At 42.1% G+C, this 18,713-nt stretch overlaps 2 protein-coding genes across 2 annotated transcripts; both read left to right on the top strand.

Moving 5' to 3' along the window:
- The first annotated feature begins 761 nt into the window (after nt 1–761).
- On the top strand, nt 762–8,315 carry atp6v1c2 (ATPase H+ transporting V1 subunit C2). Its single transcript, XM_084569619.1, has 13 exons — nt 762–976; nt 1,421–1,488; nt 1,989–2,074; nt 2,251–2,313; nt 2,508–2,602; nt 3,011–3,102; nt 3,180–3,275; nt 3,355–3,423; nt 4,696–4,788; nt 4,880–4,967; nt 5,057–5,154; nt 5,229–5,352; nt 7,331–8,315. Exons 1-13 carry the CDS (start codon nt 848–850, stop codon nt 7,418–7,420), a joined length of 1,191 nt encoding a protein of 396 aa, XP_084425745.1. The 5' UTR covers nt 762–847; the 3' UTR covers nt 7,421–8,315.
- A 1,255-nt stretch (nt 8,316–9,570) lies between these two features.
- On the top strand, nt 9,571–10,904 carry kcnf1b (potassium voltage-gated channel, subfamily F, member 1b; the record flags this gene model as incomplete). Its single annotated transcript, XM_084569618.1, has 1 exon — nt 9,571–10,904. Exon 1 carries the CDS (start codon nt 9,585–9,587, stop codon nt 10,902–10,904), a length of 1,320 nt encoding a protein of 439 aa, XP_084425744.1. The 5' UTR covers nt 9,571–9,584.
- Nucleotides 10,905–18,713: the final 7,809 nt, after the last annotated feature.

Raw genomic sequence — 18,713 nt, 5'->3', positions numbered from 1 at the left:
GTGTTGGGTTTTAACATTTAAAGGAAATTGATTGAAAGTTGATTAAATTTATTAAAACAGCTACACGAATCTCACGTGACAACTAAATAACACAGCTTTCTTTTATTTATGACATTTGGTCAAGTCAGGTGGCTAGCTTAACGAATTAAGCGGTAGACTAGTCAAAACTAATCAGCTATGCCGCAGTTGTACATTTTAAATAAGCCTAATTTAATCTTATTAGGTAAATGTAACCGAGTTATAAATATTTATATTGTCAGCTCAATGTTGTATTTGAGGCTTTCCTTAATTGTTCCCATATGGTAAACAGTAGTTTTCAAAAGCACTGGGGGAAAAACAGAATGTCAACATGTTTTTTTTTTTTTTTCTTTTTTCTTTTGTAACTGAGAAAATGTACAACAAATACAAATTCCAAGTACACCCTTTGTAACTTTTGTGACTCGTATTTGCTCAAATGAGCTGGAGTGATGTCAGAGCTTCCAGTGACAGAAGAGGACAGTGGGCTGGCTGTCCTTCAGTCTCAGGTAGAGCTGCTACCCACACTCAGCGGGACTGTCACAGGATGGTCATGAGGATAACCTGAAGGTAAGCTCCAGCTTTGGAAATGCATATGTTGTACACTTTCTTTTTGACTAATTTTATGTATTCTTTATTAAGGAAATGTTAATGTAACCAAAGTCTAAATGGAAAATTACGTAAATATAGCTAAAATGTAATTTCACAGTGTGCTTACTTACTGTACGTTTTCAGTGATAATGTAACTGTACGCTTGTTTGCTCAGTCCATTCGATGTCAACTAGTGTGAAGGATTTCTGTCTGGAGGTCTCTATGTGAGGCAGTAGGAGTCATGACAGACTTCTGGCTGATTTCTGTCCCACTGGACAAGACCAGCTTAACCAGTGTAGAGAAGCTCAAACACACCGTTGCCAAAACCAACCTGGCCTCCTGCTACAAGTTCTCCATTCCAGATCTCAAGGTGAGGCTATGAAGCATCTTTTTCCAAGGGCCCAAAGGAGCCAACTTAATTATTTGAAGTAAAAAAATTAAAAAATAACATACAATAATGAGGTCTGGAGAGCATTGTTGAACATTAAGAGCAACCATGTATGTGTGTGTTTGTTTTGTTCTTCTACCAGTACAGTAGAGTGTAGTTGAGGAGAGTGATGGTGTTTGGTATCCTTCTCTGGTGAAGGGATAAAGGCTCAGGTTGCTCTCTACAGTTTGAGGCAAAATTTCCATCTGACCCATTTCACTCAACGTGATTAATGTTTGCCGTGCCTGCCGGGCACTGCATTTTAACCGTCGTTGTTTGGGCCTGTCAAAAGGCCAAACATGAAAACTCTTTATCTGCTTTGTCAATATGGATGATGCGTCAGTTGAAGAGACGTTACTGTGCTGTCTATGCTGTGTGTGACCTCAGGTGGGAATACTGGACAGTCTGCTCAGCGTGTCAGATGATCTCGCCGCACTTGACTCGCTGACTGAAAGGTAAAAAAGTCCAATCAATGAGTAAAGGACCAAAGTCAATATATCCCCCCAGAGCCTATCTGCGTATTTGTCACTTAACGTGTATCCTTGCCCTTCGACAAGTCTAGTAACTCTGAGCTTGTGTGCACTCATTGCCATGATTAATTGATGGTCAGGGGCAGCTGACGGTTAGTTTTCCCTCCTGATTTTAAATTCATTGTTAGCGTATCTGAGCTGGTGAGCTGTAAGTGGGGATGTTAACGCCTATTTCAAACACTACAATGTGCCCCAGGGAGCTCAGACAAGGTAGATTTCTTTTACAGTTTAATCCAAAAGTTTGTGTTTAGTTTGATCTGCTCCTTTCTGGATAAAATACATTCTGTTTCCACATTAATATTTCATTGTGTGTCTCGGTGTCAAGCATGAATGAAAATTTAGAGGAAAGGAGATTTCCAGGAAAGACAAAGCACTATGAATAACGGATAATTACTCTATAATAATGGTGTTTTCCCTGTCGTCAGTGTGATCAAAAAGACAAACCAGTGTATGAGAGAAGTGATGGAACAGTCCAGTGACAAAGTGCTGGAAAACGCCTTAGTCAATGGAGGTGAGTCACACACACACTGTATTGGATTTCATTAAATGGGTGCATAGAAGCTACTGTTCTGACCAAGAGTTACTATTACTTTATAGTAAGCTGATGTATGCAAGTGGTAAGACAGGACAACAACTACCAAACACAACCAAGCCTAACTAGTGTCTCTGATCATTCTCTCTCATCAGACCACAGCAAGACTCAGAGAGCCGCCCTGTCACCCATGAAAGCTTACCTCAAGTCTCTTAGGGGTATTTCATCTGCTGTCAGTTTTCTCTTTGTGTTGGTGTATGGTGCTGTGTGTATACAGTCCTCTTATTATCTGAAAGAACCCGCTATTCCTCTGCGTAGCGGTATAGATTTACAGTTGTGCAATGTTGGGTTTTTAGATATGTAGTCAGTGATTTTTAGTCAGCCCATGACTTCATTTGTGTGTTTTTTGCAGTGGACCTGATGACTTACGTGAGCAAGTTTCAGTGGGACAAAGCCAAATATCCCACTGCTCTGCCTCTCTCCAGCCTGGCAGACATCATCAGCAAGGTACAGGCTTAGCAAACTGAGAACATCAACCAAAGGGGGGAAAAAAAGATAACATTTGCCAAGTAAATGCTCACATTGTTCATATCTCACTGTTTAGTTCTGTATAAATTTTAGCGGTCAAATTACAAATTGACGCAATCGGGATATATTTTCAGTTGTTTCTCTTACAGATGTATTTCCTGTGTCGTAGTAATCTGAACCTGACATGTATATTCCTGGGACATGTGAAGCACATTTCTAGCCCGAGCATCAGTTGATCTTGGAGACTGATGTTGTGGGGTTTTGATTGAAAATTAGATAATGCTGACTTCACTGTGTGCTTGCAAGCAACATGGATGCTTACTGAATGTCATTTACCGTTACATGCTCAATGCTTATATGTGCTGTTAATACCTGCATGTGTGTCAGGAAGTTTCCCAGGTGGAGACAGAGTTGAAAACCCGTGCTGCAGCATACAACAGTGTAAAAGCAAACCTGCAATGCCTTGAGAACAAACTGCAGTGAGTGATCTCAGCAATATAGGAAAATACACACTTATATATACATAAATACCTTACTGGGTTCTATGTCTTTCCAGTGGGAATTTACAAACATGCAGTCTAAATGGCATTGTGAGAAAAGAAGACCTGGTGGTGTCAGAGTACCTCACCACTCTACTGGTAGTGGTGAGAAGGTCAGTTGCATAAATGTTTGTTTATTCCTGTGATATACTTCATGTGTAAGTGGACTTCTGAACATGTTTTTGACCACAGAGGGAGCTACTTGCAGTGGGAGAGGTCCTATGAATCCTTGTCAGAGTTTGTTGTTCCACGGTCAAGCAGGTAAGCTGTCTTCATGCCCTCTTGGCCGGGAGACAACGCATTTCACTTGATCTAAGTACACCGGCAAAGCTCCGAGTACCTGCTCTCAACATCTAAAAGGTCAGGCTAAGCAACCCCAGGTGTTCCCTTACCAGCAGAAAGTAAGAGTCTGCGCAGCTTGGGACAGCAGCAGGGGAGGAAATGATGGTTTAATCAGTTAACCTTTCAGCTTTTAGTAGAAGATCATGCCCATCCACTTAAGATCACAGTTTAGTGCCTTCATTATAACAGAAAGGAAGGAAATACTGAGTGGAAATACTGATTTCTGGTTTTCACGATTGTTACAGGACATCTGGGTTTTTTGATTAAATTCCCTATCTTGGATCAGACTCAAAAAGACTCAGATGTTTAGGAACCTATGCTCTGATGTTCAGTAGCCTACCAAAGCGCTCTGTCACCTGATTAGAACTTGGGGTTGTGCAGTGGTGAGGTAGTTCATGCTGACACCTGACAACAAGAAGGTTCCTGGTTCAAACCTTCCAGCTGGCTGTGGCCCTTCACATTCTGCCTGCATGGTGTTTTTTTTTTTCCTGCTGCTCCGGCTTCCTCCCACAGTCCAAAGGTTAGGTTGACTGGTCATTCTAAACTGGCTGTAGGTGTGGATATGATCGTGAATGGTTTTCTGTCTCTCTGTGTTAGCCCTGTGATTGGATGACTGGAGACCTGTCCAGGGTGTACCCTGCGAGAGGATTATTTGTCCTGGACAGCATGTTTAAAACAATAGTAGTCTTTTTTATATTATAAGTAGACTTTTAAAGTCCAGGTAAGTCATAGGACATTTTAGGGATCAGCTAGTTAATCATTAATAATCCCTTTAGTAATCAGTCACTGCTGATGTAACTTTTTTATGATTTAAAAGTTGATTTAGCTAGTGTTTGTATGGGAAAAAATAAAAAATGAATTCCCTTGCACCGCACTCAATAAATAAATTAATAAATAAAACTAAAAAATGTTTTGAGCATTGGAATTTAACACATGGTAACACCTTTGTGAAGGGCGTCCCCCTATCCGGATTAGACCTCTTCTCTGGACTGTGTGGACATGTACACGCCTGGCTTGATGGCAATCTCTTTCGCTTTCCCATCACAACTGCTTTTTGATAAAGACAACTGTGAGCTGCAATAAGGAATAAGTGACGAAGTGACTTTATTTTCTTCAACCAGTCTTTAACCTGTTGCTGTCTGTTGTCATGCGTCTCTCAGAGATTCTGCCATTGTTCTGTGTCACTGCCAGGAAGCTGTTCGAGGATGGAGAGGAAGGAGTCTTCTCAGTGACACTTTTCAAAAGAGCCGTGGGTGAATTCAAAGCCAAAGCCAAAGACAGCAAGTAAGCAGGATGGATTGCCAGAAAACCCCCAGTCTAGTCTAAGCTGTGTTGTCTGTGTCCATTACCATAGTGTAGCCTCTGATCAACACAGGTTCATCGTGCGCGAGTACAGCTCTGACCTGGAGGAGAAGAATCAGCGGGAGATCAAGCAGCTTGGCATTGACAAAAAGGAGCAATATGTGAGAACATGATGTGTGCTCTGTCTAGAGTTTATTTTTTTTTAATGTGTGTTGTAGTGTTATTATAAATGCGCATGCCTCCTCTATAGGGGACCTTTGTACGTTGGCTGAAGGTGAATTTCAGTGAGATGTTTATCACCTGGATTCATTTGAAAGCCTTGAGGGTGTTTGTGGAGTCAGTCCTCAGGTCAGTGATGGCAAGTGCAAGATTTTCATCTGACTTGTATGTGTAAATTGACTTCTAATAATATCTCCTGTCAGGTATGGACTACCTCTAAATTATCAGCCGTTGCTACTGCAGACTGACAGGAAGCGCTCCAAGAAGCTCAGAGAAGAGCTCACTTCACTGTTCATGCATCTGGACCCTACTGCCAGTATGAAAGATGTAAGAGGCCAAACATCCACTGATTACTCTTGGTTATTATGTCATCATTACATTAACTTCAACTCAGAGCAAAAGACACAATCATACAATACAATTTCCCCATTGCGGGACAAGTAAAGGTTTTCTTATTCACATTCGAACATGTTTGTCATAGTAAGTTCAACTCAAGTTCTCCATATATCTGTTTTCACACTATAAAGCACATTTCACGGTCTTTATAAGGGAACAGGCCCGACTCAGCAGATCTAGGGTGAATTCAGGTATAGCGAGACATCAATGGCAGAGCATAGGAAAACGGCATCGTACTTCAGCCCTAGAAAATGTAAGTCAAAGCAAGTGGTGATGAGACCTTGCTGTGGAAGTAGATGACCAAAGCCATGTGACTTAATTCATGTGACTTTGGTTACATGGGGACTGTGGTCAGCGTCAAACAGGAAGTGAATCTCAAAAGTTGACTTGATGTTAAATTATGGAAATACATTTAAAATACATATAGACATTTATGATGAAATAGTGTACCAAAATAAACATATAAGCATATATTTTGATAATATACAGTATATTCAAACACACAGCAAATATATTTTGCTGGAGCCTATCCCAGCTGTCATCGGGCGAGAGGCGGCGTACACCCTGGACAGGTCGCCAGTCTATCACAGCGCTAACACAGAGAGACAGACAACCATTCACACTCACAGTCAGACTTACGGCCAATTTAGAATCACCAATGAACCTAACAAGCATGTCTTTGGACGGTAGGAGAAAGCTGGATTACCCATAAAGAACCCACGCAGACACAGGGAGAACATGCATAAGCAGTAATTACCTCACTAAATAAAATACTTTATATTTTCATTCATTTTAAAGTTAATTTTCACTGTACTTGGCAGCAGGAGCCACCAAATCCTCCTGTGCTTAACGCAGATTCGAGTACATTTATTTAAATTTAAAGACTTTAGCTTTTTGTTGAGTGATTTTATAACTGGGGATGTCCCTTTTTCCCATGCATGCTGTAAATTTTCAATTTAGACTTAGATAGACTTTATTGATCCACAAGGTGTATTGCTTGGTCACAGCAGCCCAGTGGCACATAAAAAACCCTCTCGAAAACCACTAGTAAAAAGAAGAATAGGTGCTGTTCTCTTCTCTCTTTCTTCTGTCTGTACCCGGCTGGCCTTAGGCAGATGGGTCCCTCCATATGAGCTGGGTTCTGCTCGAGGTTTCTTCCTGTTAAAAGGGAGTTTTTCCTTGCCACCGTCGCCTTCAGGCTTGCTCTGGGGGTTTCAGGCCGGGTTTTTGTAAAGCGTCTTGAGACGATTTGTATTGTTATTGACGCTATATAAATAAAATTGAATTGAACTGAATTGAAAAAGAACAGAAATGAATTAAATACAGTAGTATAAGCAAAAATATATAAGATTTGCATATGTATAAATCTACAAGACATAAACAGAAGTAAATATACAGTATGTACGTAGGATAAATGATAAGGTGCAAACATATGGATGGAAAAGCATTTACATGAATGAGATGGTACAGCTGGACTCGGTATTCCATAACTGCATATAGCCAGCTCAGCATTTTTTAGTTTATTCTTTAGCATGTTGCTCACATCTTGTATTTGAAATGTTCAAACATACTGATGTCTTTGATACCAAGACTGATTTTGGCAGATTTTAGAATGCATTGTTTTCTTTTTCAAAAGACCAGTAACAGTCCAGCAAGTGGGGTGTTTGTCCAGATTTCCTCTTGATGTCTGACTGAAGGAGAACACTGTCAACCATCTGCTGTTCTGCCTCCATGAAATGACATCTGTCTTATGCAAATTCATCCAGGGCCTTGCCAGACCACAGAGAGAAAAGTGTAATTTGGGTTACTGAACTGCAGGCACATTTGCTGCAAGATAACCATGGTGCAAAACGCTCCACTCATTCAGTGCAAGTGCGACGCTGTTTTCTGTGTCTTGTCCGCCAAACAGGTGAGCTGTGACATCCCGGGACTCTGTCAGCAGGAGTTCTTCTCCTGCATCTGCTTCCACATCGGCACCAGCATGTTGGAGGTCAGCTAGCAGTGAGCAGTGAGACTGACAAAGCAAAGAGGGCCCAGTCGCACCTGCTGTTCCAGAGCTGTCAGTCAGAGACAGAAACATGAAAACACTCATCAATAAAATAAAACACATCTAGCAGAAAATATATACCCTTAATTATCCCAGTTTTCACCGTTTCTCTTAACCGAGAAAGAAGTGACTATTTTGGATGGTGGTGTAAATAATCCTATCAGCGGATGGATGTGGGTCCTTTCATCGCAATGCCAGCTGCACGCGGACTACACCTTGGGATGTGCTGCACATGGAATTGCAGAACAATTTAGTTATGTTTAATTTCTGAACTACATTTTTGCTCAAATCAGCGTTCAGTTTCTAACTATTTAGTGAGCATATTCATCCTAAAACTCTTAAAGCCGTCACACTAATGAAGTGGATTCCTTCATGTGCGGCTGCACTTTCATTCACCAAAACAGGCCAGTAAATTTTAAGTGCAGCAACTCTGCGTACACATTCCAGCATCACTTTAAACATGATCAGAATGTATAAATCAGCACCAGTACAACAAAATAACAATGACTAGCTGATGTTACAATCCCCGTTTCTTGTAATATTTCTGCTGGGTATTTTTCCATAACTAGCCCTACACTGTATATACAGTCAGTTTATTTTTGTTGTTTGTGGTGAGGTTGTCTATTTGTGTTACTACAGGTGTTGCCAAATCAACCAGCGACTGATATTTTAAGGATTAGAAGTGGAAGTACGAAAGCAGCGTCAGGACCTTTATGTTATTACCTACTACATGTGTGACTTAAGCAACAGTACATTCATGCATGAATGTACTGTTGCTATGTCACACACTGTTATCTCTGTTTACAGGTCTTTGGGATTACTAAACCATATATGTTATTAAAGTTGCATAAAGTGTTCTGTGGCTCCAGAGGGAGCTGTGTGATCAGAATATCGTCTCAAATTATGTGTAAGAGTGCTGCTTCTCACTCCTCACCTCTGCTCAGCCCAGTGGCTTAAAAATACAATAATATCTATGTTATAGAAGTGAAATGCTAATTTGATGGAATACTCTGCAGTTAGTGGTGTTGGCCTCTCCAAAGGGTCTCAAGCTAATTCCGCGTTTTACATGCAATTTTACACCGTCTCACTCAATATGTAACCAAAAAAATATGTTTGGACTACACTGGTGTGTACTTGCTATAGTATTCTGGTTTCAGGATTTGTACTCCAGTCCATCCAGGTTACTTAAAACCGAGCTTAAAACCAGACCAGGTTCCTGAAATGGAATTGAAGGTGCACAACACAACCTTGATAGCAGGAACTCAATCGTGACCATGGCAGTCCGAATCTTATTCACTCTACAGCATGGCAACAACCCCAGCTGCGAACAAATAAAATATTAATCTTTCAAATAAATGTGACTGAGCTAGAAGAAGAGAACGTATATTGTATATATGTATGAAGTAGCATGAAATGTAAAAAAATGAAATAAACTCTAGTAAAATACAGTAATACTAGGCTTGGCTCAGTAACTTGAATCCACCACTGAATGCTATACAATACATGGTCACCAGAGAGTGCACTGTCTCTGCCGTGAGGAGCAACCAGTTTCACTGCACATATCCATACTATAAATTAGATCTGATCCTTATATTGGAAGATTTCCTTTGGGTATTAGCAACATAGTCAAGTCCTGATTGAATTCATTCCTGCTCATAATGCCAAACAATGACACTATAACCTCCAGCTACAGCAGATATTGTGTAAAATCAGACACCTTTTGTCAGTTTTATAAGGGAAGTTGCAACAAATTATGTTATTTTAATTATTGATTGGACTGTCTTTCCAAACCAAACAGGGAACCAGCAGTGAATTACCATGACTCCAGACATGAAGAGAAAGGCCTGCCAATAGATGCCCTCTCTCTCTCTCTCTCTCTCTCTCTCTCTCTCAGTGTGTGTGTTTGCAGAAAGAGAGACAGAGAGAGAGGGAGAGATGGAAAGTGTTAGGAAAAGCTGGCCGCTCAAGCTGTGCCATTTAGTGCACGAAACAGTCTGGAGAAGAAGTATTTTACGCGCCAAGATAATGGCTATTATTTCCGGCTAGTGAGCTATAATTTTACATATTTTTTTAATTTTGTATATAAAAACAATAATCCGTATAACAATTAAATAAAATGTGGACAGTTCCGAAGCCAAAATACAGAGCTGGTTTGTGCGACGAGGGGGAGATTGCTGTGAACATCGGCGGAGTCAGAGTGGTTCTTTTTGGGGATGTTTTAAACCGCTACCCGGAGAGCAGATTGGCTGAGCTGATGAACTGCTCAACTCAGAATTCTGAAGTTATCTCGTCGCTTTGTGATGACTTCGACCCGGGAAGAAAAGAGTTTTATTTTGACCGAGATCCTGATGCATTTAAGTGCATCATCGATGTGTATTACTTTGGCGAGATCCACATTAAACGCGGCATATGCCCCATCTGCTTCATCAAGGAGATGGAGTTCTGGAAAATAGACCAGAGTGTTTTAGATGAATGTTGTAAAAGTTACCTAAGTGAGAAGGAGGAAGAGCTGAAAGAAATTGCCAACAAAGTGAAAGTCATTTTGGAGGATATGGAGGTGGATCAGTGCGTTACGCGCACTCAGCGGTGCCAGAGGTTCCTGTGGAAGCTGATGGAGAAGCCGGGTTCCTCCCTGCCGGCGCGCGTCATCGCCATCGCATCCTTCCTCTCCATCTTGGTCTCGGCTGTGGTGATGTGCGTGGGGACCATTCCGGAGCTCCAGGTGACGGACGCCGAGGGAAAACTGGTGGAGCATCCAATCATGGAGGCGATCGAGACCGCCTGCATGTTATGGTTCACCGCGGAATTCACGCTGCGCCTCGCTTCCTCTCCGAATAAGCTGCACTTCGCGCTCTCCATCATGAACATTATAGACTTTATGGCCATCATGCCTTTCTACGTGGTCCTATCCCTTACCTACCTCGGCACCGCATCCATGATGGAGCTGGCAAACGTCCAACAGGCTGTACAGGCGCTCCGCATCATGCGCATCGCGCGCATTTTCAAGCTGGCGCGCCACTCCTCCGGGCTGCAGACACTGACCTACGCGCTAAAGAGGAGCCTCAAAGAGCTGGGACTGCTCCTCATGTACATGGGTGTGGGGATCTTCGTGTTCTCAGCCCTTGCCTACACCATGGAGCAAAGCCACCCGGAGACCCTTTTCAGGAGCATCCCACAGTCTTTCTGGTGGGCCATCATCACCATGACCACGGTGGGCTATGGAGACATCTACCCTAAAACCACCCTGGGCAAGTGCAATGCAGCCGTGAGCTTTCTGTGCGGGGTGATAGCCATCGCTCTGCCTATTCATCCCATCATTAATAACTTTGTTGTCTTCTACAATAAGCAAAAAGTGCTGGAGACTGCAGCAAAGCACGAAGTGGAGCTGATGGAGTTGAAATCCGGCAGGGAGGTGCGCAGAAAAAGCAGAGACTAAGAGCAGGAAACATCTGGATCCAGTTAAGGACTTTTTAAACTCTGTCAGCCTGAAAATAAAATACAACAGTCTAACTGAGATCACCAAATATGGACGAATGGAAAATCTAGATCCTCGAGAGAGCTCCATGTACAGTGACTCGTGTACATAGCGCCATAATACTGCTGCTGTCTCTGCTCTGTTATTGCTTTCACTGGGCAACATGTGTTGTGTAGCCCAGTAATCTTGTCCACCCTTGTCGTTGTGAAGGCTGTTATTAGTATTGTGCATGAAAAAAGAAGCGTGTAGGCTACAATCATTACATCAATGTCAGTGCAAACAAAGTAAAAACAAAACTTAAACTCCTTTCACACTGTGTGCCCTCAGAGAAAATGATGAGGGAGCAAATTAATTCTGTGCAGAATTAGAGGCTTCAGCAGTCTGAGTTAGACAAATCTTCTAGAGTTGCAATCTGATTAATAAAGAAATCTCTATGATTTTAATTAATACCTCAAAGTTGATTGCAGATTAATTTGTGTGAAGAAAGCTATTGGAATTGACTGAAAGTCAGAAATGTGCTTGTTTATAAGCAATTATAAACCCCATCCAGACATTAACCTGAAGTGACGTCTGAACGTTTACTGACCACTGATACACGTACATCCACCCCTCCAGTGACGTGAGCACATTTTCTGTCTTCTGTCTTGATTTATTGATCCGTGCTCGATGTATAGCTCAGGACCAAAAGTAAAGTGTGTGGTGACTCATTGCGAGGACTTGCATCTATGGATGAGAGTGAATCTTGAAAAATAATAAACCTTCTTGTCTCCATCACCAGACCAGAGTGAGATTTGAACAACTCCATCTGCCTCAACCAAACTGTCAGTTAGACGGTTAAGAAATCATTTGAATAACAAGGAGTTACTAGAATGAAATTAATCATAATGAATAATTACACTGATCAGGCATAACATTAAAACCATTGACCATCTTGTAACAATCCAATGTTCTGCTGGGAAACTTTTGGACCTGGCATGCTACTTAGACATGTAGCACCCACCTAGACCAGACCAGGCACCCCCACCCCATAGCAATGACACTCCTTGATGGCAGCAGCCATCCCCAGCAGGATGCAGCCTGACACAGGCACACACACAAAAACACTTTAGGAACAACTCAAGAAAAACATGAAGAACAGCACAAGGTGTTGACCTGGCCTCCAAATTCACTAGATCCCAAACTGATCAAGTATCTGTGGGATGATCCAAAGAGGCCCCTCCCCTCAACCCATAGGACCCAAATGCCCCCACTAACAACATTCTGTTGCCAGACACCACAGGACACCCTCAGAAGGCCCATGTCCAGTCTCTGATGAGTCACAACTGTTTTGGAGGCACAAGGGAGACCTACACAATATTAGGAAGGTGGTCATAATGTTATGCCTGATCAGTGTAAATCTCTTCTAAACTGATGCAACAGATACAGACTGTATATTTTATTTATACCACTGGACAGCCTCTTCTATGAATGTACGCTCAGCAATCTTCCTTAAATGGTGGCGTAATTTTTTGTCTGAAAAGAGGATCACTGCGTCAATTATAGTCCTAAATACTTAAGATTATGACTCGGTCAAGAGATACATGACAGATGTGATCTGGAAGCAAAACATTCACGAATAAATAATACAACTTAATTGTCCAGAGGAAGTGGGGACATGGGATGGGATGAGAGGGGTCACACCGAGGGGGTGGTTGCGCTCAAATGTGGAGATGGAAGATGATCCTCCTTTAGGTGTAGAATAACCCAGGAAGGGAGACTCAGGGTGAGGGGTCACGTCACATGAGGCTTTGTCCCCTTGGTTGCTGTAATGAAAAAGGAAGCAAGTAAGATGGGTGGTGGGGGCTGAGAACTGAGACAAACAGGGAGGGCTTAGATACACCTCAAATCGCATACGGCATGGTCTTGGTCTTGGACCTAAGCAATAATAAGTTCATATGGCGTTGAACTTGTGTGTATGATATGGGCTGTCTTGTGTTTTGGAAAAGCCTCAATAAACCAAAAGAAAAAGTGATTCGACAGTCTGTGTGCATTATTTACTCGGTGTATCTGTTCACACAGATTTATAGGAAGTGGAAAGTCTCTGCTCCTACTGGATTAGTATCAGGCTGATATTGTGCAGCCAGTATGTCTCCATCAACCTGAGTCAATGTGTATGTCTGTACATACTGAACATTTCTTGGCAAACAAGAGGAATAAACACACATAAAGCTCTGTGTGAGCACAGACAATGCGCAAATTTTAACAAAACACAAGGGCTTAACAAAACTCTTTTCATGTTCTTGCATCTAAATATGATCCCCTAAACTGATTTCCGCTGGCGTTTGTGCTGCCTGCAGTGTGCTTCTGTATTTGCTGGTGCTGAGAGTATTTGCTGGTGTAGTTGTGTACACTGGGGTTGTGAGCTCTTGCAACCCATTTCTGTGCGTGCTGCTGTTGTGAGCATTTGCAGTGCCTTTCTGTAGTTGGCTGCGTTGTGAGTGGTTGTCATAATCTGACGGCGTGTTGTGAAATTGATGGGGACCCATCCCTAGCTCCACTCTGTTTGGTCTGTTTGCGTGTGTTTTCTTAAGATGCAGTGCGTTGAGCTCTCTCTGCCGCCGCTTTGAAAGCCTCAGGGCATGACAGGTTTTTTTTAAAACTTTTTTTTGAATTCCAAAAAAATCTTACTGCTTTCATCGTGCTGCAGTGATCAGTTGTTTCTTCCTACACTACAACCATCTTGTAGCGTATGAAAGATGACAGTATATAATGTTTGATTGGTCAGGCTGAAAAACTTTATACCCACTGGGTATATAGATTGGGTTCAGGGCCGTGTTCTCTGTCATCTGAATGAATGGCTTTGTGGATCCTGTGAGTGATCAACCCATCTGTCTGTATCTTCATCTTCACGATGCCGTATATGTTTTTGTGCCTATCCGTGCTTTCACATCGCGCCCGACACGATCTAAGGCAGTGGTCTGCGAGAAACTGTCGCCCCCAGCGGGAAACCACTTCAAAGTGAGGCTATGTACGCCCACACATTCTCTGCAATGAAAAACACACCGCCCCACCCGCTGCTTTTCCTCCTTCTCACTCCTTCGTCCTGCCTCCACCTCCTCATCCTCCGTCTCTGATGATTCTGACGATGATCTGTCAGCTTCACCGGCTGCGAGAGCGATCAGACGCAGTGATATGTAAAGCATTGGTGCTGTCATATTTTGACGGTGTGTGGCGAGGCAAAACTTTGCAGCTTCGCATTTTTAAGTCACGTACTGCGCTGTATTGGAGGTAAAGATAGAAGGAATGAATGTTTGACAGTTCGCACTCGAGTACGAAATAGAGTGAGAGTGAAGGCGAGTCGAGAAGATTTAGCTGACATTGACTTCAGCCAGATATAGCACTTCATATGTTATGCATCAGTAACCATGACAGATGACTCAGTCTCACTCCTACTGAATGGCACGGACACACACAGGTTGAAACTGCAAGTCGCTGACCAGATCTGTAGTGACCTTGAGACAAACTGATTTCAACTCAAACCCCACAGCTGTTGCATGAGCATGCACATGTTACAGCACATGTTTTTCCGTGGCTCTTCTACTATATTCGAACAATGGCGACCTGTAAACAAAGACATCAAAGACATAAGAAGCTGCTGGTCGATAGCTGGTCTCCACTAGTGTGCTTTGATGCCTCACAGGAGAGCTCTCCCACGACCTTAATCCCTGAGTGCATATCTGTGTCTAGAAGAGCATGTGATGGTAAACAGCTTTTTATTGAGAAGTGCTTGATAAAAGGTGATGTTTTTAATTGGTTCCCACTGGTAATGGTGAGTAACAGTGTCCATGTGGATTGGGGGATTTGGGTTTATGTTTCCACTGTGGCATATTTCTCTTTTTCGTTTCTTTTTTTTACATATACACTATAAAATATGTTTCAAGTGGAACTACATCTCAGAAGAAACCTCAGTCTCTGCAGTGCACACTTCAGTCTCAGCTGATTTTGCTTTTGATAAATTATTTCCACATTAAATGTGAACATCGATCAGGAATAACATTATGACCACTGACAGGAGAAGTAAATAACATTGACCTTGATCTTATGGCAATTCAGGGAAAATTTAAGACCTGGCATTGATGTAGATGTTACTTAGACATGTGGCACCCACCAGGCACACACACAAAAACTGTTTAGGAACAACTCACAAAAACTCTTATATATTGTATATATACTTTTGTGTATCCTATTTGCCCACATTTTTTATATTCTTGTATATTGTATATCAGGCATAACATTATGACCACCTTCCTAATATTGTGTAGGTCTCCCCTATGCCCCCAAAACAGTTGTGACTCATCAGAGAATGGACATGGGCCTTCTGAGGGTGTCCTGTGGTGTCTGGTAACAGAATGTTGTTAGTGGGGGCCTTTGGGTCCTATGGGTTGAGGAGAGGGTCTTCTGTGGATCATCCCACAGATACTTGATCAGTTTGGGATCTAGTGAATTTGGAGGCCAGGTCAACACCTTGTGCTGTTCTTCATGTTTTTTTTTTTAGTTGTTCCTAAAATGTTTTTGTGTGTGTGTGTCTGTGTCAGGCTGCATCCTGCTGGGGATGGCTGCTGCCATCAAGGAGTGTCATTGCTATGGGGTGGGGGTGCCTGGTCTGGTCTAGGTGGGTGCTACATGTCTAAATAACATCCACATGACTGCCAGGTCCAAAAGTTTCCCAGCAGAACATTGGATTGTCACAAGATGTTATTTACTTCACCTGTCAGTGGTTTTAATGTTGTGGCTGATAGATGTAAAGATGCAGTTGTAGCCCCTAGTACCATATAAATAAATAAAACACCTAATCCAGATTAATGAATCTTGGATGTCTGAATCCAAATCTCTGTGTTGCTTCTTGCAGATGTTTTTGGTCATCCTGCTACTTGGATGTTCATTTGCAACCTGGATATCCTGCCTGTGTGTGGGCTGTAATAGATGAAACATTTTCAGCAAAGATGTGCCTTCTAGTTTGAGCGCCCTTATGTTTAGATCTTGGTCTCTCCACTAACCCACTGAACACAAACTCAGATTTTTCCTGTCTTCTTTCTAACATATTATGTTATCCTAACCATAAAACTAATGAAAACTGATATCTGTCAAAATCTAAATATTACAATGTATTTCATTTTAGCCTCTACAGGGTCCATACTTTTTCTTAATTTTACACTAACGGGCTCAGAACACAGCACACCCGACCCTTACAACCCAGGCCCCTGCCCTTCTTACCAGTGTGAATATGAGTCAGAATCTGTCTTTGTGCACATTAATCACATTCATTTATGGATGTGATATGAACATGTAGCCCTGCAACAAAAATGTCTGATGACAATAAATGGGTTTTGAACAGATGGCATGGTGGGCAGCATGTCCCCTCAAACATCTGTAGGTGACGTTCACTGTCCTCAGCAAACCTTGAATGCTTCATCGGATGTCACGCATAACATTATACCACCACATCTCCATCCGCTTTCCGTTCTCTCTCAAAAAAGCACAACTAATTTCCCTCGCCAGCAGTGGTCTTCTGTTGTCATGGCTCCAGTCTTTAAATAACAGCCTCTCTCTCATTATTCTGCCTCAACGAAGCTTTTTGCTTTTAGACTGGACTCCAACGTTGAATGCTTTCTGCTGTTCATTGTAATAGATTATTATTTTTTTTTTTGTATTTTCTTCCCACCCAATGTGCGTCAGAAAAAAAAAAAAAAAAAATGAATCATTAAAGATATTTTAAAGTGCTGCTGAACTGGATGTGAAAAGGTGTAGTCTTACTTGAAATCTGAACAAGTCCCTGTGTAATAAGATTCCACTTGGTCAGATATCAGCATTGCATGGGGGATAGATTACCACCTGAATAACAACACCTATTTAATGCCTATTCCAATTCTAATCAGTAGCTGAGTCACTGCAGTGCTTACTTTTCTATTATGTGATGACATTTAAGACATGATAGGGCATTAACAGGACAAGCCTGTGCTTTATTTGGAATATCTGATGCAGCAGATTGTAATGTTAGCATGGAAGAAGAGCATTTCCTCATAGGCTGCGTTACAAATTGATTAAGAGAAGCAAATTCTGCTTCAGTGTGGCCTTTACTAACATCCATTGTAAGGTTGGTGGACACTCACTCTGTCACAAATCCTCTAATAAACTTTGTCATCAGTTTCAGTCATCATTATGAGAATATTAAATTCATCTGCACATTATGCTGGGACGAATAATTCAAACAAATATACACCGATCAGGCATAACATTATGACCACTGACAGGAGAAGTAAATAACACTGGCCATCTTCTGGCCATCCAATGTTCTGCTAGGAAACTTTTGGACCTGGCATTCATATGGATGTTACTTAGACATGTAGCACCCACCTAGACCAGACCAGACACCCCCACCCCATAGCAATGACACTTCTTGATGGCAGCAGCCATCCCCAGCAGGATGCAGCCCGAGGCACACACACAAAATGGTTTAGGAAAAAAAAGAACAGAACAAGGTGTTGACCTGGCCTCCAAATTCACTAGATCCCAAACTGATCAAGTATCTCTGGGATGATCCACAGAGGCCCCTCAACTCAAACACCCCCACTAACAACATTCTGTTGCCAGACTCCACAGGACACCCTCAGAAGGTCCATATCCATTCTCTGATGAGTCACAACTGTTTTGGAGGCACAAGGGAGACCTACACAATATTAGGAAGGTGGTTTTAATGTTGTGGCTGATCGGTCGGTGTAAATGCATGAAACGTTTCAAATAAGGAGGCAGCTGCTCCATCTAATACTGTGTTTTTTCTTCATCCTTTCTTCCAAAAAATCTTCTGCTGTGCTGAAAATCTTCAAATCAGGGGAAAGTAAAAGTGGCATTATGATTTTAACTGTTTTGGAGGCACATCAACAACAAAAAACTTTAATTAAACAGGCCACCATATCAACTGGCTTTCACTTTTACATTAAGAGGTGCATGTCCCAGGTTCAGTACCAGTTGAATGTCTGCACAGATCTTTTGCTAATTTCTGCAAGTGAAGATATCCGATGAACATCCAAGGATCGGACATAGAGGTGGTGGACAGCTACAGATTCCTGGGTGTTCATATAAACAATAAACTGGACTGGTCTGTTAACACCCAGGCCCTCTACAAGAAGGGCCAGAGTCGCCTCCACCTGCTGAGGAGACTGAGGTCCTTTGGTGTCTGCAGGACTCTCTTAAAGACCTTTTAAGACTCTGTGGTAGCCTCAGCTATCTTCTACGCTGTGGTCTGCTGGAGAGGGGGCAGCACGGACAGGGACAGGAGCAGGCTCAACAGACTGATCAGGAGAGCCAGCTCTGTCCTGGACTGTCCTCTGGACTCTGTAGAGGAAGTGGGGGAGAGAAGGATGTTAGCTAAGATGACATCCATCATGAATAACACCTCTCAGCCCCTACACGACACTGTAGGGTCCCTGACTAGCTCCTTCAGCCCTCGGTGTAAGAAGGAGAGGTTCCGCAAGTCCTTCATCCCGACCACTATCAGGCTTTACAACACCTGCATTACCTGAAATCATCTGGTTATAGTCACTGCGGTCACTGTTTACCCCTGCAATATTATATTATTTATATCACTTCACTTACTTTGAAATATTTTTTATATAATTTTTCAGGTCACATTACACTGCAATATTTAGTTTTCTTATCTTGTATAAAACCTTGCACTGTTATTTATATTTATTTTTTGCCACTTACTTTGCAATATTATTTTATATTACTTAA

Source organism: Chelon labrosus (genome assembly GCF_963514085.1).
Source record: "Chelon labrosus genome assembly, chromosome: 20".
Taxonomy (NCBI): Eukaryota; Metazoa; Chordata; class Actinopteri; order Mugiliformes; family Mugilidae; genus Chelon; species Chelon labrosus.
Note: the sequence above shows the minus strand (reverse complement) of the source record. Positions and strands in the feature narration are given on the sequence as shown.

What these genes read in the sequence shown, in the direction of transcription:
- atp6v1c2 (XM_084569619.1), top strand. Translation starts at nt 848, where the DNA reads ATGACAGACTTCTGGCTGATTTCTGTCCCACTGGACAAGACCAGCTTA. An exon ending in GCCAAAGCCAAAGACAGCAA is followed by an intron (nt 4,789 to 4,879) that starts GTAAGCAGGATG and finishes TGATCAACACAG; the next exon opens with GTTCATCGTGCGCGAGTACA. An exon ending in TTGACAAAAAGGAGCAATAT is followed by an intron (nt 4,968 to 5,056) that starts GTGAGAACATGA and finishes CCTCCTCTATAG; the next exon opens with GGGACCTTTGTACGTTGGCT.